Source organism: Melanaphis sacchari, unplaced genomic scaffold (assembly GCF_002803265.2).
Source record: "Melanaphis sacchari strain LSU unplaced genomic scaffold, SCAv2.0 Contig64_pilon_pilon, whole genome shotgun sequence".
NCBI classification, from domain to species: domain Eukaryota; kingdom Metazoa; phylum Arthropoda; class Insecta; order Hemiptera; family Aphididae; genus Melanaphis; species Melanaphis sacchari.
Window position 1 is genome coordinate 1349173 of NW_020271462.1, and position 24547 is coordinate 1373719.

Here is a 24547-nt window from a genome sequence, read left to right on the forward strand (position 1 = left end):
TATAGACATTTCAATTAAAATTTGATGAAAATTTAATATTTAATTAAAAAATAACAATTTTTGTAGTTATTTTTTTAATTTAGAAATATTATCCGTGGGAATTTGAAACTTTTATTGTAGATATTTCAGTATATGTTATTATATTTAATACACATAGACATTTTCAAATGTAATGTATTTAGCAAAAATTAATCCAAAATACCATATTGAAAATGGTGAAATAAAGTACTTTAATATTATTATAAATATACCATATATCATAAAATTCCTATACTTATTAATATAAAACAAGACATTGTATTTTCTGAGAATCATTTTTGGTCAGTATTGACTTATTATTGAATTCAAATTAAAAACATACTTGATGACCTACTTGATGGTTAAGTATATTCAACATCTAATGTACAACCTAATTTTTCCTTTTTATATTGAAGTTTAAAGTCTTGTTCAAAGTCTAAAAGACCCAATTCATCAAAATTTCTCATATCAAAAAACTTACATAATATGTACTTTTAACTTATATCAATATTAAACATATATCAATTGTGCACATTATTATTTATTATTTATTTATTATTGATGACTTAAGATAATGCTGACATAAATAAAAAAAAAAAGTATATTACCTACTTAAATTATAAAATTAAAAAATTAAATTTTTAACCATATTTTTTATTACAATAAAAAGCATATTTTCAAAAATAACACATTAGTTTTATAATTCTTTGAAAAATAAAATTAAAAATACAGGCTAGGACTAATTTTACTATTGGTCTGCCAAAAAGATTTGCACAAAAATTATAACTAAATCTAAATAACATATGCCATGGATTTGAAAATGCACTTATCTTGTATGCTTACCACTTAGCATTCATAGATACCTATTAAACTCTGTCATGTAGTCAAAATATCAGACAGAGACATCAAAGCAAATTTAATCATCTCTTGTATGTCCCAGGTATGGGGGTATGGGACGTGCGGTACCTTATTATGTTTTAGTTACAAGAGAAATGTCAATATCAAGAATGTCCAGAAGCAAAATATATTTAGGAACTTTTGTGACAAAACCGTCTGTTACTTCGAGTTTCGACTCATGTTCCTAAAAAACATTATTTATGTAGGTTGGCGAATAGCCACTAAGTGATGTTGCATCAAAGCCCATGCTGTTTCCCGTCCGCTGCAGAGAAACGTGAAACCATAACTATTATAGTGCAGCTATTTTTCAATATTTTTCATTATTAATTACTTGACATTTGTTATAAATTATAATATATTACGTTATCTATTATATCATTCATAATAAATAATAATAATATGATACTGTAAAAATATGATTTAGATAATATTTTCGACGGACAGATGTCACTACTAGTATGAGCCGGTATATGCATGCAATATTTATTTTTTTTGTCTCAGCGGCCTCGGTCCTCCGTCGCTTGCCGTCACTGACGACGTCTCCTTTCGACCCGCTGCGACGAGATTTTCACTTTATCATCTCTCCGATTGCGTTGTGTTTGAAGTACTACCAATATATATATATATATATATACAAACAATACACACACACACACACACACATACACACACTTCTGTTTATGTATAGATATACACAATGTTTTAATCTCGCCGTATGTCTGCATCCTTCTCTTCTGTCTTGAACGTACACACACACACACACACACACATAAATACAGAAACTCGTACTCACACGTTCTTTCGCCTCACTACCGCTACCTATCTATATAGATATATTTTTTTTTCACTCGAAAAATAATTTCGTTTTTGTTATTATTATTATTATTATTATTATTATTATTATTATTAGTAGTAGTTTATTATCATCATCATCATCATCGTTATTATTATTACTTTAATTATTGTTGTTGTTCCACTGTTTTCGGCGGAATCAGTGCTGTTTCGAATTCACTGATTGGAATTCAATTGTCTTTTCGTGTATTGCCGAACCATGTTCGAAAACTCGTAGAGTCTGCTTGCGGATTATAGTACGCGCGCGCGTGTGTCGTGTAGTTTAGACGCGCAGATGGACCGCATCCTGTACGGAGTGGAGAAGACACAGCCGAAGACTACAACAACTTCGACGGTAAGTCCGACAATTGAGTTTTAAGATCGAGTGGCCTATAGTCCCGTGAACGGACGACAGACGGTGCAACGTTTGTGTGCTGTCTTCTGCAGTGTTCTATCATGCCTTTATTGCAAAGCTACAACGGTTTTTTAAACCAATTGCCAATTGTTAATATTTTACACGACGGTCTTGGGCTATTGTAAGATTTGTTTACGCTATATTTTTTTTCGTCTGTTGTTTTGTTGAAAATAAAACTTTCCATCGATTGAATTTGAGTCGTCTCTTTCCATTTATCTAGTTCATGCCTAATTTTTTTGTGTATTTTATTGGCTTAAAACATGATTTATCTACTTGGCTAATGCTCGACAATTCTTATGATATATTTCTATTGACAATATTATGCAACAATTACTGACTTGGAAAGTGGCAACTCAGGTAATCACTTAGATCTTGCCTACTAAAATTATTATCGTGTTGATTTTTAGTCATTGATGTAAAAAACATTCTAATCAAACCTGTTATTTCAGTAGGCTGTAATTGACTCCAATTCACTGTGTGGGTATATCATTATTGTATTATTTTTACATTACCTACCCACCTACATATTAATAATTTTTCATTATGCGCAAATATAATTAATCGAGTGTGATTAAATCTGTATTAATGACAATTACTAAATTGTTTACAACATTTAAAATAAAAAGCCTTTAGTAACATTTCATATTCAGTTGGAAAGATTTTAAATAGATACCTATACACATAATATATCTAAGTGTTTTCTTTTTACGCCACACTTGTCTAAATAATTTTACAATTTTTTTTTTTTTTTTTTTGTTATTGTATCTGCTACAAATTTTTTGGAACACTTAGTTCATTGTGCACCTAAAAAATGAGCAAGAACTTTCCAAAAAATGATTTATGAAGTATGAACAATTGGGTGCTTAGAAGAAGTATCAATAACTTCAACAATAATCACTGTCTAATCCAACTATTTTCTAGTGCTTTGATTAATAAACCTACATATATCTAAAAATAATCTTGATAATATACCATTATTTATTAATTTAAACTTTAGATTTAAACAGTAACTCAGAATTATTTCTTTTGTAAAATCTATATAATTTAATTTTATCAAAATATTTATATAAGTATTCGTCTATTATGTAAGCATCTACATTAAATGGCAATATTGATGAAAATTGATTTCAGACTTTATAGGTAACTTCTTTATTATAAAAATTATTTAACTACTTTTTGAATATTGTGTTCTAAACTAGTTATTTTATTTGAACAAATAATTTATAAATTGTAGTGCAACTAAAAACAAAACTATACATGAATATTAAATATCTAAAATATTATAGAAAGACATATCATGTTGGCATTTATCTGAAGTTTACAGATTTAATTAAAATTTCACCAGCAGTTAATAACTTACAGATTGTGTTTATGTATTTTTAATTAAAACAAATGTAAATAAACCTACATCAAATTTTGTTACCTAAAAAGTTTCTTATTTACTTTATTGTTTTCAATACCTACCTAATTTATATATATATGCCACCATCAAAATATGTGGAAATAAAAAGACACTCGCAATGACATTTTGGAATATAGCCAATATTTCATTCTAAATTCTTGCAGTCTTAAATATATCTTTGACTGATCAATGATATCTATATACTAAATAGATTGAAAGTTGTTAGACTGACGAAAGGTGATAATTCTTATTTGACAATTAAAAGTGTGACTTCTAAGAATATTAATTAAGAATTACACTTATTATTTTAGGTATTAGATATTTCTATTTGTGTTAGGTAATAATTTATTTTCAAATTAAATTTATCATTTTACTTAATATTTCTTTTTGTGTTAGATACCTAATACTTTATTTTTAAATTAACTTTGATGTTTTATTAATAATTATTTTTAAATTTAAAAATATCAATAATTTTAGGCTGATAAAATATTTTGTAGGTAGGTACCTTTACAAATATTAATATACTTTTTTATTCCCACTAATATTTTAATCTTAACAGTAATAATGTGTTTAGTTATTATTTGTGTGGTTTAAAAATGAAATAAAAATAAAATTTCTTTATTTATTAATATTTGTTTTTATAATTTAATAATTTTAGGGAGAATCAAAGTTTGAATTAAAAATGGTATCAATTTTATAATGGATAGTCCTAGTTCAACAACTGGTGGTCGTAGAAGGCTTCCTACTACACATTATGCTGAAGACCAAGCATTTGACCAAATAGCAAAAGAAGTAAGTAAATTAAAAAAGTTATATTACTGTATAAACTTTGAATCTCTTAGATTTAATTTTGTATGCTTCTTTTTTATAATTATATTTTAAAATTATTAAACATATATTTTTATAATTATAATACTATTTATAGGTAGAATACCTATATTAAGAAATGTGTAGACATGCTATGATTAAGATAATTAGTGCACAAACATAATTTATTCTAACTATTAATAACCCTATTTGGAAAAATACTAAGAGGATGTCACACCCACAACTGTTGTCATTGTCATATAAATATTGTTCAATTTATAAAGGATTATAACTCGCTTAAGAATATCTTAAAAAATGCGTCTACTAATTTAGGCAATATTCTTCTCTTGAGAATTATTTTTAGGCTTATTTAAGCTAATTTCATAAAAATAATTTTTCAGAACACAAATATGATGCTATATTGTTAGTAAGATGGAAATATAATTTCTGAGTATTATTCCTGGTGACTAATAGTAAGGGATAAAGAAATTTTGAGTATTTGTGATCTCAATCATAGCATATTATGTTTGGAACTTTCATAAAACATGTTTGAACACCAAAAATTATATATATATAAGGCATATTAAATAGAACCTAACAAAATATTTAAGTGACACCTGTATATATATTAGTAATTTTAAATGGTAATAATTATGTAATAATAACTATTTCTTTATCATCAAACATTTTACTCATAATTAAGGCTTGAGACTTAAAGCACTTAAAAACATCATTATAAGCACTCAAATAAGTATTTATATAACTTAAGTTTGAACAAAAATATTTGATAAAAAAACTTTCTTTTTACATGATAAAGTAAGTACTAGATATAATTTGTAACTGTGCTAAACATAATTTAACTAAAGATCAAAAAAATAAATAAATCTTTATATCATAAAAAAATCAAACTTTATTTTTGAGACATTTTGCTTTGTCATTGTTTATTTCATCATAAACAAAATTGTAGGAAAAAATCATAAAAAGTAGATAAACTGGTCAAAAAAGTAAAAATAATTAGAAAAACTAGAATTAAGCATTTTTTTAAAAGATCATTGAAAAAAGCAACAAAAAAGCATTTTCAATTTCATAATTGAACTTATTATAACATGACCTACACTTCCATACCACTCTGCTAAAATAAGCTAATGCTTTAAGTCCCAAGCCCTGCTCATAACTGACAATAATGGTGGAATTATCCTTAAAGGTATTCTTATACTAAATTTTTTTAATCAGTACCATAAATAATATACATGATAAACAAGTGTAATAAGAGTAAATTTTAAATTGTTGCCATGCTTGATATCAATTAAAGTTAAGAAATATATTTCTAATAAACTAGTAGTTTAATATAAATTATCAGTGTGCAAACTAGTTATTAGGAATTATAATATTATCGTGCTATTAGATTTTTAAAAATTTCAAAATGAGTTATGGTCTTTTCAAGTAAATAATTCTCAAACTAATTAAAAATAAACTATAAGACCATCAATTAATTTCAATTTTGTATAAGGTACAAAAAATATATTTTGTTATAAACTATCCATTTATCCTCTTTGTTGTTATTTCTAATTTAATGAAATAAAAATTATCCTTAGACAAAATAATGAAAAGTGTATATATTTTTAAAATGTGCTGAAGCATCATTTTAAGATCTAATTTTTACTATAAAAATGAATATTATTACCAATATTTTTATGTTTCTTTTTTTTTAGACCTCTGCGTTATGTTTATATATTTAATTATAAATGGTTCATAGGTTAAGTATGTATATTAATATAAATATAATTTAAATACATATAAAAATACAATTGTAAGTATCAAATTATAAAAAAAATTTTTAAAGCAAGTTGAGTATTTTACAACTGTACATTTTTAGTAAATTTAAATACCAATTAAATATAAGATGCATTTCTAGATAATAATATTATCTTTAAATATTGTAATAAGTCAGCTCACTTTAGTTTTAAAAATAACAGAGTATAATAGATTATTGTGAACGTAATATTTGATATGTTGTACGTTTGTAAAACAGACAACACATACGGGTGTTGTGTCCTCTTAATATAATTTAACCAGTTAAAAATATTTTTGACAACTTTATTAAAACTACTTATAGTATATTAAATTAAAAAATTATATAATTATTGTGTCAAGTGCTAATTTTTATGGAGGTAGTTGCATAGGCGTAACTAGGGGGGGACTTGGGGGGGGGTTTAGTCCCCCCAACATAAATTTTAGCCCCCCTATCATAATTCCTAGTCCCACACTACCGCCCATAATAGTAACATTTTTAAACTTAAATTTAAAATATCGTTTTATTTTTTTTATTAATATCTTGGAAAAATATTAATTTAAACTATATTATTGTACCTATGTAATGATCCTGTGTAAGACGTATCATCAAAGGCAGATTTATCTTTTTAACGACTATAGGCATCAACAATTTACCGCCCTAAAAATAGGTGAACGACTGAACAAGTTACCACAACCGTATACCATATACGATATAGTAGAAAAATATAAAATAAATACGCACATTATTATTAATTATTTTTCATAAATATAAAGTAATGAATTTTTTTTTTTTATAATAAGTTTGATGTTTTTTAATAAAACACTATAAACTTTGTCGCCTTAGGCAGCTGCCTACAGTGCCTAATGGGAAATCCACCTCTACGTATCATGTTGTGTAATTTTTACTACACAAATACTCCCTACTAAGAAGTTGTCAATAAACTAAAAATCATTAAATTCTTTATATCTAAAATAATACTTAATAATATGTTAATATATAAATATTTAACCTCAATACCACTTGGTTTATCATTTGTTTTATAATTAAATATTAATTTACATTCATATTACATGTATAATCAATTGTTGTAAGGTGTTTAGAGTTAGAGCAGAGCACTCCAATAATTCTATAATAACAAACAATTCTAGACAAGCCCCTAACTTTAAGGTCTAATTACGCCTATGGGTAGTTGAGAGGAGAGGTATGCTGCCCTATAAATATCTGAAAAAAACATATATACCATTTTTCTAATAGGTATCTATTATAACTACAGTAAAGCCTATTTAATATGAAAATGGTATTTGGACCAGATAATTTTTTTCATTTTTGACAAATTTCCATTTAAAAATGATTGTAAAAAATATATAATGATAGATTTTTATTATTTTATAATATTTCAAAATATTATCACTTATCACATACTCTTCCAATGTTTTTTGTTTTGTTTTGTTATGTTATTTGCCATTTTAAAATTATACCTATTAGAATTTTGAATTTTACATTTATTTTTATAGTTAAGCTTATTTACTATTTATTTCATTTTTGAATTAGTATCTATATTATTATACACTTGAATATTTCCATATTTAAAAAGTTCACAAATTTGTTTAACTCGTTACTTGTTATCATATTGTAGTAGAATATTATTACAACACTAAATAACAAAGTATACCTGTTAACTGAATTGATTATAAGTTATAACACTTCATTGATTTCACAAACTTTCCAATACTTTAGAATTCATATAACTAATACAAAAGAATAAAACATAAGATAGTTCGGTAGTCACTGCTCAATGACTGTCCAAGGCAAGTGCTGCAAAAAGACAAAAGATAGGGTTGACTGTATCATCGCCTAATGGTGACACTGGACAGTCCCCACACCATCATACTATATAATATTAATTGCCAACATACGCATTGCAACAAAACAATATGATTGATAAATATATTAGGTGCTGGGTAGATAGGAATTGATATAGATTATAATATGTTGGTTAATAATTTTAAAATAGGTATTTATATGGTGCACAAGTGCATGACAACATTTTATTTTTATTTAAATGTTTTATAAGCTCCAGCTTGTTCAAGGATTAATGTATATAAAAATATATTAGTCATAGGAACCTAATAACTTTTTTATAAAAGACAGGTTTCAATATAATTCAGGATCCATATTATATAGGATTTATTGTATAAATTTTTTGTTAACACTATTTTTCTAAAAAAAAAAAGGACAAAAAAATAAATATAATAATAATAATTATTATTATTATTTTTATTATAAAGGCTAAATAACTAATTGGCTATAATTGGTAACAAAATATCAAAAATGATATCAATAAATATATTGACTTAATAGAAATTATGGCTATAATATATATTCAAATTAGTAATGTGTGACTAATATTTTACAAAAAAAAAAAAAAAATTAAGTGTGTGACACATCATTTTAGAGTAGAATGAGTCCATTCATTCATTTAATTTTTTTATATTTAGTTTTAACTATGTTTATACTTATTTATTATTTATTGTATAAAATTTTTAGGTTTTTTTTTAATCAAAAATGGTAATTAATGTAACGAATATTAGTAGAGGAGATCATAATCTTTTGTATATTTTTTAAAATGATAGAAAATTTTTTTTTTAAATATTCTTGACCCTACTAACTATATTGGATATGTAATCTATAGTAGATATATGAATAAATATATTGAGCGATTTAGAGTAACACTTATTATTTCAAGTTCTATTAGTATTTTTGAAAAAATATTTTTTATATAATTTACAGTCAAATTAACGATATTTTTAATATTTTTCATCATTCAAATTTTAAAAAAATTTTCTTTTTTAAACTACAACTTACATTTTTAATGTCATATTTTGAAACAATATTTTTCGAATGATATACATTGATAAAAATCAAGATTTGAACGAGTAGTGTATGAGTTACAACATAAGTATTGTAAGTTAGGTGAGAGGAGTAGAAAGGTTCTGGAATATTCCATAAAATGTTGGTCTTTTAATCAGCTTACTTAAACTTTAAATACTTAAAATTCATAAACTTCTTGTTCAAATTTCAGTTTTATGTATCAAAATAATACGAAAAATATTCTATTTTAGAATATAAAATTAAAAATGTATGTTGTCTTTTAAAATAATGTTTTTGTTTTTGATAAGAAATTATGAAAAAATATTTATTTTTTTTAAACCTTTATAGATTTTAATTAATGATTGTTGTTTGATAATAGAATCACTCAGTATAAATAACATTTATAGAAATGTTGATACTTTTAAAAATGTAATTTTTTCTTAAAAAAAAAACCATGCTAAAATAAACGTGTCTTTCCTCATTATCACTTATACGTAAACTTACGAATCTTTTAAGCTTACATTTACATTTGTTTACCTTTGTTATTAAAATATAAATTTTAATAGTCACAAAGGTTCCTATACAGTAGTACTTGGAAAACCAAACGATAATATGGAAAATAAATCGGTGTTATAATTTTTAATTATTCATTTTTGTGGTGGATCTAAATTTTGTTTTATATTTTTTTAAATTCTTATTTTTTGGATTGTTATCTCGAAAATACATATATGAAATGTATCTATTTTTTATGGTGATAACTGATGTTATAATTTCTAAAACTGTTTTACGAATATTATCTTCGATTTATTTTAGTCTATTAAATTTATCTTTAAACATATTGAATCTGATAATTTTATATTTTGCGTATAAATTAATTCCCCACTATGATAATCCTGCATTAAATTTACTTCTTTAGGGCACCTATACCTATTAAACGAAATATTTAGCTTCTTGTACCCAACCGGTTTCCAGAGTTCGCTAGGTACGGTTATGTTTGATATGCTGTATTGCTTATTAATTTTTCATTACATACAATACTATGTTGTATTGGGTGCTCGTCCGTGTACGTGTTGTGTTGTGTAGTTCGCGTTATTTTTGTTACACCTTTCATCTTTTAGGTGTGTTTTAAAATCATAAAATAAATAATTTTAAATATTCGTTTTTTATTTATTTAGGAATAGACTAGTATAATATTTAAAATGTGTAGTACATTAAGTCATGTTTTTGTGTATCAAACCAAATTTTTGAAGCATTCATATTTAAAGTAATACAAATATCTGGTATTTAAATATTTATACTCCATCATTACAAAATGTAAAATATGTCCAACCTTTTAAGTGCATAATATAAAATATAAATTAAGTTAAATAGTTTTGCAATATTAATCAAATGTATACTCTTACTGTTAGTTTTTATTAACTATCAAAAAGTACAATAAATGTAAAATTATTTTCACACTAAATATCTGAATGTCAACTATAAATTTTTTTTCAACTTATCATAGTAATCTATAGATTTTGTAGTTTATTCAAGAATAATTAATTTGGTAAAATAATACACTACTTTTTAAATATAATTTTCAATTAGTAGCATAATTTAAAGCCTGGTTTTTAAAATAAGATCTATTTTGGGTTTGTCTAGTTAAACACGACCTTGCTTTGTTTACTGTTAGGTAGATATTTTATTCATGAGTTATTATCTGTTCTTCTATTTATGTCCTAATAGGGCTTAAAATATAGTTGTTTTATCATGTTTTTTTTTAACTTAAGTATTTAATAATAGTATTTTTAAATTTGTATTGATTTATTAGTCCACAATTCGAATGGCTTTGTGAATAGTTAGATTTTTCGTAAAATTTTTGAATTAGCTATTATTTTGAACACCTTGTATAGTTAGTAATCAGCATATTTTAAATATTAATTTTAAGAATCTTAAAAATATTCGTAAGTGTAAGTATGCATCTATATATGCAAATCAGTGTTTGTATTAGTATAGTTGACAAAAATATTATTGACAGATTTAAATAATAACAAAAATTTATTGTAAATAAGTATTAAACTAAAACAATTTTTATCAATTCTAATATTAAACATTTTATTATAATAATACATATATCTTTATTCTTTATGTAATTTAAAATCGTTATTACCCTATAACATATTAAAATCTCTAATTATTTGTTGTACGTCTATGTCTTCGGAATATTAGTTTTTATATATTAACTCAAAATCTTGTAATTTTTTATGTAGATTATTTTATTTAACTACTTTATTTAAAATTGATTAAAATATATTGAAATGGTATTTAAAAATATTTATAGGTACATCATCGGTTAAACAATAACAGTTTTACTAATTATTTTATTCCATATCTGGTTCTATAAAAGTCATTAAATATTTTTATTATTATTACTAAAATGTAAAAATAATATTGTACTAAACATAATATAAATAATAATACTTATAGAGTCTAATAAGTGTGTACTAGGAAGCAACTTTTGGGTGGTAAATATTACCAAAAAAAGGCTAACAAAGCCGTTAATATTTAATTAAAAATATTATATTTATATATTAATATTACATTATTTATTATTTATAGGTATTTATAGGACTAATATTAATACTTAACTAAAATTTAAGACGAACGAATGCTCATTGTTAAATAAATCCGAATTCCTATTATGCTTAATTATATCTTAGGTTTCATACAGTACCTCACAGCGAGTCCTCCTAAAGTCATATTCTATGTTTTTATAATATTTGATGTTAGTAACAAAGCACATTTCTTATCATGAGTGGAATAGCTGTATGCCGCCGTATTGCATATAAATATAAACAGGGTGTTTTTTTCAACATAAGAATAATTATTTAAAAAAATAACTTTATAACAATGATTTTTTTTATATGATTTGAATTTATTAAAAAATAGATTTTTTTTATCATTATCATTTTCAAGTTTTTAAATGTTTAAATAATATACATTTTTATTGTTATATTCCAAAACAAAATATTTTTTGGAGTATTTCTATATATACAAATCAAATTCCGAACGAATAGTTGATTAACTATAGTTATAAAAGTATTTTAAGTTAGACGAAAGAAGTAGTGAACCAACGTTTGGCACAGTACTTTGTCATTGTCATTATCTAAGCTTTAATACTTATAAGTTACAACCCATAAATATAATAAATCAATCTAAACTATTAATTAATTATATTAAAAATGTAAATACCAATTCAAAACAGAATAAAATTAAAAAAATTATAGTAAAAATATACTTATACATTTTTAGATAGATTTAATTTTTATGAAAATGCTGAACCCAAATCTTGTCTCCGTCTTAATAACATAATATAATTTGGCATATTTATGTTCAGATATCATAATTTTGTAAAGTAAACTTATAATTTTGAGTGTGTTTTTTTTTTTAAGGATAAGAACATCTGTGCTTTATCGTGTGTGTTAATGATATTTTAATTTTTAAATGAGTTTAAATGGTACCTATGTAAAATATTATATTTTAAAAATTCTAATAAATTGATAATAGTTTTCAAAATAAAAAGCTTCTTACGAAAATAAATCACCCTGTATATGAGTTGAGGTAATGATATCACAATAATGGGTTATAATAATGTCTGTAAAGACTTTCCAGACATTCTTTGATCGTTCTCATGATAACTATTTTTGTTTGTTTTGATGAAAATTACATTTAGTCTAGACTTATATTTACCATCATTATTCTATCATTACTAATATTATTTTAATTTTATTTTTTCATTCGATAAGATATTAAATCATTAAAATGTGACTGTATGTTTGTGTGAGAACTTAAATTATTATTTTTTATTTCATGTTCTTGAAATACTGAATTCTTGTTTCTAATTTTATTATCTATTATATTTAGGTTAATACGTTATACATGTATACACATATATATACAATATACATATATCATACGAATACATCATTATGTTTTTGACATTATTGCATATTATTATTAGCGTGTATAAATATTTTTCTTACAAATAAATTTTGTATTATACACTTTTTATAGATAGTGCTTTTTACGATATATGCATTATATTATAATTAATTTATTAATGGTTAATAGGATACCCCATTCTGTCAATTTATCGTGGATTAAAATTTATCAATATCATAATTTACGAATTACGAGTAACGCAAACTAAAGTATAAACTGTTTTATCTCAATATTTTTTCATAGTTGAATTCGTTTTGTCGGTAGTCAGTCTATAATTTTATAAAATAAAAAAACATAAAAACACTGAAAAAAATAAATATGTTTTTTAATTTATCTCGCGATGAATAGATTCAACCTGTAAGTACTTTGGTATTTCGTATAATTTTTGTATTTTTTTACCTTTTTATTCGTGTTAATTGTTTAATTTATTTGACTACAATACAGTATATGCACGATGTCAATTTAATATACCAATACAATGGATTTTTTGTTTTTTATGATGTTAGTAGGTACTTAAAAAAAAAAAAAAATCCTTTACATTTCAAATAATTTACTGTACTTTATTACCTAGAGTATATAATACATATTCGTGCATATGTTACCTATGTATGGTATATATAAGCCATTAAAATTAATCGTTATGATGTAATATATATTGCTTAGGTATACGTTTATTTCAATTCTGACTCGTTTCGAAGCTAATGGTGACCAAAGTGAAAAAATTCCAAATGTATTAGTAATATAATATAGTAGTTTATATTTTATTTTATTTGATCATGTTAAAATATCAATAAATAAGAAACATAGTTCGTATAATTTGTTTTTAAAATAAGATTACTTATTTATGTAGGCGTATATTAAGAATATATATAAGTGTACAACTATTTTTGTTAGTTCTTCAAATGTGTATTACTAATTCGTTAATATTGTGTATTTTAATTCGAATTATTAGTTCAATTTAGATCATTGTAAGCCATAATACAGTTTGAACAAATAAATAAGTCAAATATGACTTGTTTTACGAATAAAAACTACAACTTGTGAACACACTATTTTTAATCAATCCACCTAACCATCATACATAATAAATTTATATTATGTATAAATTTAAAATTAAAATATTACTTTAGTTAGGTTGTTAATATCTTTTGGTTTATCTTACATCCTATAGGTATACATGACATTAAGAGGACGCAACATCCGTTCTTTATTTCACATCGGTATAGGATATTATTTATGTAGGTACGAGGTACCTTAATGCATTTATCTATGTTTTGTTATAGACGTTATAGTAAATCAATATCAATATATCAAAGCTGATTTCATAATTATAGTAATTTGTTCTTAAATTTACATGCATACGTAGGTACACTTTTTATTTGTAAATATACTGTATAAACAGGTATAAACTATACTGTTTTAATATTAATGTTTCTAATAAACTAATGTAAAAACAATATATACCAATAAACGTATTAAATAGAACTGTATGACTAATGCGCCTCGTAAAACAAGCATTATGTATTAGACCAAGACCACAAATAGTGTTTCGGAATAATACATTTTTAGATTCTGAGCGGAGCGATGAATGTATTAATTGTGTGTGTGTACATGAGTACACGATAAGTTGTCAATAAAATGTTAGAATTTAAAAATCGGGGCAGTTTTGTGTAATAAATTGAATCTAGTGTTGTGTACATTAAATAAACCAAACTTAAAAATGTACAGCACTTATTTTTATAATAGGGAAATAAAAACAAAAAAATTAAGGAAAAACGGACATTTTACGTAAATCAAATTTTTGACAAAAATTGATTTTGTTTTTTTAATGTAACTTGAAAGCGAATTACCATAAATATTTGAAATTTTTGTAAAATGTTTATATTATTGTTTTCTATCATGATACGATTTTAAAAATGTTTCTACTATTTTTAATGTATTAAATATTAATAGGCATAAAAAATATTCACTTTTTTTAAAAAAAATATTGATTAAAAATTATTTGCTGTGTAGAAATACTGAAAATTTTAATACAAAGTTCCTTATAAGTAGTTTAATTCTCAATTGAAAAATATCAAAAATCTATTGTTACAATCATTTTTTATAAGCGTTTAAGTTAGAATTTTAACAAAATTCATAAAAATCGGGAAAATTTGTAAATTATTTTGTTGTTAAATACTAATAATAAAATGAATGCAATATTTTCGGAAAAATGTATATGGACTTACTATAATATTAAAAATAAAATAAATTACTTAAATAGCTATTCCAAAAAAATATTATCACTTGGTGATGAAAGCTGATAGACTGTTTCCGCTCAGAATGGTTCTTTGTATACAATGATGTATAATAATTGTATTCAAATTTAACAGTCCTATAATAGTGACCTATTCAATGTACAGCAGAGACAGCAGAGTGTTACTCACTTACATACCATTTTATGTCTCTTATATTATTTTATTAATGTATTTTTAAATATTATTTATTAATTTATTAAATGCATAGTTGAGAATTGAGATAACGTAAAATGTTTGAATTATTGTTTCTGTTGACATAACTATATACGCGTATTAAAATGTTATGTTAGGTAGATACTACAATAGTAAATATGTATTTGTGTGAGTAAACATTCTGCCCGTTGCAAATAGGTTTATGAGTTACGACTTATGAGTTATGACATATTGACATCACTAACTGGTTTTTCCACTGCTAGATACACTAAACCTAAACAATAAATTATTTGAATATTGATTAGATTTTTTTCTGTTTTATAGTCTGTAAACGTATATAATTGGAAACAATTGGCGTTTGTGACGCATACAAATATTTAGGTCATAAAACGTATCTTTGAAAAATTATTTATGGTAGGTATAGTAATATTATCGGTTGTCATCTATTACTGCATAAATGTACAAAATATGCTTATAGATTTTAAAATATAGTTTTCCCGTTTAAATGTATATTTATCACGATTATCGTCGCTTATTGATAAATAAATAAATAATTAAAAAGGGAACCGAAGTAATACAACTGAAATGTAATCGGGAACAAGAAAGCAATTTGGTTTACCAATAATCGGTCTTATTATCAAACGAACTGACTATTATGGAATATGTTAAAAAAAACAAGCTTAAATTTCAAAACAATGTAGGTACAATATTCATAAATATTTAATTTAAATTAAATTATTCTACTATTTTTTTAATTTTTATGTTAAATGTTTGATATTATTAATATTATTTTTTTGAAGACGTATATTTTTATATTTATTTTGTTCTAACTTCTAATAAATCTGTGAGGTAGCGGTATCCTACTATTTTTATGTACCGTAATGGAAAACGCTGATATTATTTGACAGTTCAGTAAATAGTAATTTTTATACACTACGACTTAAAGAATAATCTTATACATTTAAGATGTTTATCATAGACAATATTTAAAGTTAGTGTGTGCATACAATTTTTTAACATATAGTTCGGTAGAATTGAATATTTATAAAATTTGTCTCAGCATTTTCCTAAATATAAGTATAGTATATCAATTCAAACTATTCTACAATTATTTATAAATTTGCTTTATTGAATAAAATATTAAGTACGATGTTTAGGTTTTGATATTTATATTATTTACACAATATCTATTCGTTTATATAAAAATTTAAAAAAATTGTAATGCTTGAATATTTAATTGTATTATAATGCATAGGTAGCTAAGTAACTTAAATAAATACTTCATATAATTATTACTGTGAACCAACTCAAGTTAATGATAGGTTATATTCTGTAAACGGTCAAAAGGAACATGGCAGTGCTTATTAAATATAAATAGTAAAATATTATGACGTTATTAAATTTTATATTTTAGTAAACATTTTTACTTAAACTTATTATATATTAGAAGACCGATGTAAAAATTAATTCATCTTTCACAAAGATAAAGATAGTCTTCTATTTATAGATGATAAACATAAAATATTTTTTTATTGATATTTTCATCGACGAGACATTTTTACTTTTTTTAATTATCCTGTTATTTGAAGTTCAAAATCTGGTAATTATTGTACAACATGTTGGTTATTTAAGTTATATTATGTTAAATACAATTACAGCTTACATTATTTTAAAAAGTTTTATACACTTACCATGAAGTTAACACACTATTATAGTATTTAATTTGTATGTAATAAAAAGTAAAAAAACAAAATATGGTGCGCCGACATCTTATTGAAAAAATATATCAGAAATGAGTTTAAATTTTTTTATGTTACATGGTATTTTATAATAGTTTTTGGTTTAAAATCCATTATTTATTGTATAAATAATAAATAGGCATTTAATTTTACGTTATTTAATATATTTTGTTTTCGTATTGTTTATTTTTTTTTTTTTACCTTTTTATTGAATTAAAATGTTTAAGACTGCATTATTCAAAATACAAAAGAATAAAAAATTTAATAAATTAAATTTCTAACGTATTATAATTTATAAGACGTTTACGATTTATAATCAGCAGAGAAACTTTTTGAATTTTATTTTAATTCCCACAAAGCTGTTTTCGTAAATTTCCAGAAACACAAAATACGTTCCGCTCTGAATCTAAAAATAAAAAATGACCCTGCAGGCTAGTGGTAATATTTACTTCCTAAATCCATCTATATTCTTTTTATTTCATAATTACATAATGTAATGCTGTAAACTCTTTGATATAACTATACCTATGTTATGTTGGATACTTATGTTTTGTTTTGATGGAGTACTTAAATAAATTTGTTTAGATATCATGATATAATAATATTGTTTTCTTTTGCACTTAATTGAAATGAAAGTGTTCATATTTAATTAATTTTTGGTCTTGTTATTTATTTAGTTAAAAAATATATCACATTGAGCATCTAACATGAATGAAAGTCATATTAAAATGAACGTTACGCCATGTGATCTGGTTACTGGAGCGCATATTACTCACATATACATAAATCAAACTACAGATAATTTAAATGAAAAATCATTAGATGCTAAATTACTCGTCAATGTGCCTGTTGAATTTAATACATCTAACTCTACATTAGCGTCGAAAAAGTCCACATCGCTATATTCTAGCAGTGTTAATAGTGCGGATAGTAGGGATGCGGTGGTGAATATCTTAAATAACGTTACTCCATATGAATATTCTAAAGTCGTTAACTCGTCGTCTAAGTTGATATTTGATAATGACGGATCATATTCTTGTCACACATGTGTTAATGATAATACTGCACTGAATTCAGTATGCGAAAATTTAAATACTGATGCAATTCGTCCAGTATGCAACGCTGAAACAAATTATACTTATTTTTCATCAGAGGACGACGAAAGTTATTGTGCATATTCTATTGCTGATATCAGTGATATCGATGAGCTATCAGATAATATTTTGAACGATCGTCAATCTAGTCCTCTTAGGGAACAAACAAAGGTACGAATTAATGGTTCTAGTCATGACTATAATTCCAATTGTGATTCTGAAGCAGATGGAATTGTAGCGTTTTTGGATAAGCGTAATGATGAAGTACGTATAAATATAATTATAATTAACTTGTTGGTTACTTGAATTGTATTTTCTAGTATTGATGTAAGACTATAATTATGTTATTTTGTTTAACGTGTTTTAAATAAGTTAATTTTGATTATATGTTTACTAACAATGCATACTGCATAAATCTTTTAGGAAGCGCTTAATACAATATTTATAATTGAGACGATGAGAATTTTAAAATTAAAAATATTAAGCAATTGACTAATTAAAACATTTTTATTTTGTTCCAGGCTGAAGCTCGTTTGGCTGCAAGACGTCAAGCCCGTGCTGAAGCTAGAGAAATTCGTATGCGAGAAATTGAACGACAACAAAAAGAAGCTGAGGAAAATGCAGACAAAGCTTTTGATATGCATACTGCTGGCAAGTATACTTTTATTTCTATTTCTGTACGCATGCTATTTTTTATAAGGTATAGAGTATTCTCTGTATACCTTATTTTGGTATTCACTTAGTATATTGTAAGGAAATATGTCTAAGGCAAAATAAATTTGAGGAAAATATATTATACCTTTGCAAATATGTACAAAATTAAGATAAAATGTTTAATTCTTACTATACATATACGACTTGCATAAAATATAAAAAAATAAATAAATATTTTACAAGTAATTATGATATAAGTGCATAAAATAGTATTTATTATTGTAGAATTTCAACCTTTTACAAAATATATCTTGAATTAATGGGTCACATTGCCTAGTCAAATTATACTTTAGTAAAACTAACTTAACTTTAATTTAAAACAAAAATAATTTGATTAAATTACCAAACTTAAGAGTTACAATGTTTCCTGTTCATTAAGTATATACATGTTGACTTGGTGTAAAAGTAATAATTGATTATAACTTTGATAATTAATAAGTAATATTGTTTGTTTTTTGTTGTTTTTTTTTTCAAATTCACTTTTATCATTATTAAATTTTTGTTTCTCAATATTATCTCTGGATTTATCAATTTATAAAAATAATTTTATCCAAAAATTTAATAATCAGTAAATCAATTTTAAATTTTCAGATATTATAATTATACTAATTATAATTTAATATAATATTGTACAATTATATGTAATATATGGAGATGGAGATGTAGTTAGTACTATTTTTGTAATATTTAAATAAAATTTTTACTGTAAATTAATATTTAAAAAATTTAAAATATGTATGAAAAAAAAATTTGGGACATTTGGTCTTGGGCATATTTTAACTCTAGCTAACATTCTTTGGTATATCTTTGATATCTAGCTTTCTGAAAATCACAGTTAGGAATTTAATGTAATAATACTCATTTAGAATTGAAGTTTGGCTTGTTTATCTATCTGCCTTCTCCGTGTTAAATCTTTATTTTATTTGTGTATTGTTAAGACTTTATTTTTGCCTTATATTATACTTAATCTAAGTCAGGGGTCGGCAACCCGCGGCCCGCACAAAGGTGGTTAATTTTTGTGTTTTACTTTTGTTTAATAACATTTTTCATATAATTTTCAATATTATGTAATTCTTTTTCCTTTATAAATAAAATCTTATCTAACCGTTTCATAATAGCAATACAATTATAAGTATTATATCATAGTATGTAATTTTTTTTTTAATGTGGCCCTTGATGAACAATTGAAAAAAAAATGGCCCGTGTGGTTAAAAAGGTTGCCGACCCCTGATCTAAGTTATTACCAACGCTTGGTTATTTTATTTATATTTTATGGATTTCAGTATTTACATTATTATTATATGATAATAAAAAAAAATTAAAAAATTAAATTTGAAGATAAAACTCTATCATTACCTTATTTCTATATAAGCAATGGCTATATAGTCAAAACATTTATGGAAATTATTATTTGTATGAATATTTTTTCTCTCTGATATGTTTCTTGTATATTCTTATTTAGATTTATTTTATCACTTATTACATCATATTCAAAGTTATTCTAATGGTTATAAAAAAAAAAATAAAAATATTACATATGTAAAAATAATGATTTATTTAAACAAGATTTTTGTTTTATATTCAAGGCGTGAAATTAAAATTAAGATAAAAGACCATTATAATAATAATTTGAATTTTAGTAATAAAGTTCACTAAAATAAACTAAAGAATATTAAAAGGTAGATAAATAAATAATTATTAATTTAAAATATGAAATATAATTCTATAAATATTTGCTAAATTAGTTTATGATTATTTATTTTTATAGCACTTTGTATTCAACTATACAGTATTTAGTTTATGATAAGTGACACTTCAAAGTTTTATGATTAAGTTCCTGTAATTAAAAAAGTGTTTGATTAAGATATAAAACACTTTGTTTAAATATTTATTTTAAAGTGTATAATATTTACTATATTATTTGCCTTTATCTCTTAGATGGATCTATTATAAATCGAGTATCACGAGTAGCTGCAAGTACTGCCAGCCCTAGAGCAGCCAGTTCAATACACAATACTAACAGTTACCAATCTAGTCGACGTAATTCGGTTGATTCTCTTGATGAATCTACTCCTAATTTTCGAGATTTTAGGGTATGATTGAGTTGTTTATTTTTAAATATTTCTATAAATAAATATTAATAAAATTTTTAGATGGAATTAAAAGACTTAGAGGAAAAGTTCCGTAAAGCTATGGTACAAAATGCTCAACTTGACAATGAAAAAGCAGCTGTGACATATATGGTAGAATTGTACAAAGACAAGTACACTGATATCGAAGAAGAACTTATGCATATAAAAGTAATTATTTTATAGTTATTAAGTATTTTTTAAATTTATAAATATATTATTTAACTCATTTACAGCGAGAACATAAAGAGAGTTGTAGAGAAAATGAAAAATTAAAGCGTTTATTGGCCGCTCAAAAACTAGAATCTGTAACACTTCAACAAGAACTAGAAGAACGTGATAAACTCATTGAGGTAAATTAATATTTTTATCTAATATTTAGTGTTATTAGTTTGTTCTTTATATTTGTTACCAACAATATTTTAATAACTTTAAAAACCTTAAGACACAATTTTATTTCATAAAATATTATTTTAGTTAAAAATTCATGTATTTAATCATACAATATTTCAGTCTTCTCTTCTTACTATTGATGTACTTTTATTTAATGTTAAAAATCTTGAAGTATGATTTAAAGTCACTTAAAAATAACTATTTGAATAATAAAAAAAAATATCATGAACTAAAATTGTATGGATTAGTTGGTTTAGAATATAAATAAATATTTTAATTATTATTTTAGGAAAAAGGTTTAGTAATTATCAGCACAGAACAAGAAAGTTGGAATGAGAATGATCAATGTAATAGTAAAATAAAACGTGCCTTAGTCTCTGTTGAAAATGCTCAATTGTTACAAGATGCAGGAGAAGGTTGTTTAGGTATGTATATACATATTTTATTAAATATTTTATTACTTTGTTTCTCTATTTTCTTTAAATTACTCTTAATAATTACATTAAATATATAAATGTGTTATAATCCATAACAAATATTATAAATTTAAGCAAATATTTATTTATGTTGGTATATGATTCATTGCTCTGTTTATTTAAACTGAAATTATAGGAACAGCATATTTGTTTATATTTTCTCGATTTATAGCTGACCAAGTTAGAAGTACATTTTATTTAATGAAAAGTTGAATAATCAAAGATTTTTAAAGCTTATTTTTCACATATTGTCAGTTTTATTAAATAATGAATATTTTTATGCATATTTAATGTTTTCTAAATAAAAAAATTTACTTCTTAATTTTATGATTTACATATTTTATTATACAACTTAAATTTCACAAATTTTGAAAATATATTTTTATTAATACTGTTTAGGTACCATTTATATTTTTTCATATCATAATTCATGATCAACAACCAATTTTCCACACAACAGATCTTTTTTTCATTTATTTAAAAAAAAAAAAGTGTTTGAATATTTGTTCTATTTTAACTCTTGTAACTAATTAACTACTCATCTAAAATTTTAATTTAATATATCGAAATATTTTAAATTATTTGTCTAACACATTGAAATTAAAAATATATATTAACGTGCCAACAGTAAAATATATAATAAATAAGAATAAAAATTCTTATTTTATTGTCAAAAATGTTTTTTACATGACAACTTAAAAAGAATATGTTTGAAAACAGAAATTTAGAATATAGAGTTATAGGATAACCTTGTATTCAATAACATTTTTCATACAATTATATATTGTGTTTTTAATATATTTTATATTTTTCATACCATGTTATAATGTAAATACTTTGGGTTTTATTCAGATGTACGACTCAAAAAGTTTACTGAGGAGCGCAACAACTATATAGACGAAATTAATAGGCTCAAATTAGAGTTGCAAGAGGCCAAACGTCATAGTGATAACCATTATAATGGTACAGACTCAGACGATTTGGAAGATGCCCAAAGTAAGATTGGCTTTGTGTCAATTGCATTTTTAAAAATACCAATAATATAATTTGATAATTAATTTTTTTTTTTTAATAGAAGAAACTAATAAAGTTCTTAGTGATTATAAATTCAAGTGGCAAAAGGCTGAACAAGATATTTCTACGTTACAAGCTAATGTAAATTAATTAATTAAAACCTTTTACTTTATTTATTATGTACATTTTATCTAACATCCATTAAAATAATTATATTTAATTTTAGGTAGCTAGACTTGAAAGTCAAGTAATTAGATATAAAACAGCTTCTGAAGCATCTGAGAAAGCTGAAGATGAACTGAAATTGGAAAAACGAAAACTACAGCGCGAGGTATTAATTATTGTTTGTAAAATATTTAACTTTATAAATATAAATTAAACAAAAATACTTAGTTTAAAAGTTTACTAACATCAATATAAAAAATATGTATACTATATATGAATCATAATTAATTATTTATTCTATAGCTTAATTATTATTAAAGTTTGTAATAGTTAATTTTCCTTAATGAGAATTTCACTTTTTTTTTAGCTCCGAGAAGCTCAAGCAAAAGTTGAAGAATTGGAGACATCCAATATGCATTTATTAAAACGCTTTGACAAGTTAAAGAATGCCAAATCCAGTTTACTAAAAGATTTATAATAAACTATCTTATTCCCTATCGAACAAAACTAAAAGTAATAATTTATTGTAGTTCAAGTACTACTATTAACCATATAATATAATTTACTAATTTTTTTTTTTTGTAGATGCGATATTTTGTGCAATAAAATCTATATTCATCATCAGTGTCATATCAGACAATTGATAATGGGAAGATGTGCAAAACTGGACAAGAAACATAAAATAATTAAAAACATAATTTAGTTTATAATTTTTAAATAATTTAATTGATATTAATAAATATTTAATAACAAAATACTAATAATTATAGCAAAATATAATTACCGTGTAAAAATTGTTTTATTTTAATTGAAATTACAATCTAACATTATCATTTTATAAATGTTTTATTTTATATTATTAAGTATATTTAATTATTATTTTATTTTGAAATAATAAAATTCTTTATTTTTGTTGATTTGACTATTGTTCCAAAGCTATCAACCAATAACCCAACTTTCATTGATGGTAAATGTTTTTATTATAAGTTCTTCTGTGTTAGTTGAACCTTGTTAAATCAAAATAAGTGGCATTCACTCTTGTTTATAATTTATTACTAAATATTTTGTCTAGTATATTTTTATGAATTCACCATAAATTTTAAATTAACTTTTCCTAAATTTTAATTATTATAAATGTTATTGCAATAAACTATTAAGAAACATTTATCTCCTTATCACTATTGTGTATACTTGAACATCTTAATTAACATAACTTGTATGTATACTGTATTTATTTTATTATTATTATCATTAATATTATTATTATTTTAATTACTCTAGTAGATGTACTCTGTAAATATCTGTCACTTGTAAATGAAACTTATCTATTTACTCCTCTTAACAAGATAAAATTAC

The 24547-nt window shown here is 23.5% G+C and overlaps 1 protein-coding gene across 2 annotated transcripts; it reads left to right on the top strand.

The window, feature by feature from the left end:
• Positions 1–1817: 1817 nt before the first annotated feature.
• On the top strand, positions 1818–23938 carry LOC112600451 (leucine-rich repeat flightless-interacting protein 2). 2 transcript variants are annotated; one of them, XM_025347678.1, is made up of 12 exons: positions 1818–2101; positions 4222–4355; positions 18822–18951; positions 20953–21107; positions 21168–21314; positions 21380–21496; positions 21826–21961; positions 22865–23008; positions 23088–23167; positions 23253–23357; positions 23559–23704; positions 23777–23938. In XM_025347678.1, exons 2-11 carry the CDS (start codon positions 4263–4265, stop codon positions 23667–23669), a joined length of 1218 nt encoding a protein of 405 aa, XP_025203463.1. In that variant the 5' UTR covers positions 1818–2101; positions 4222–4262; the 3' UTR covers positions 23670–23704; positions 23777–23938. The 2 variants fall into 2 exon arrangements, with proteins under 2 accessions (XP_025203463.1, XP_025203461.1); XM_025347676.1 differs by lacking the exons at positions 1818–2101; positions 4222–4355 and adding exons at positions 10166–10300; positions 17884–18564.
• Positions 23939–24547: the final 609 nt, after the last annotated feature.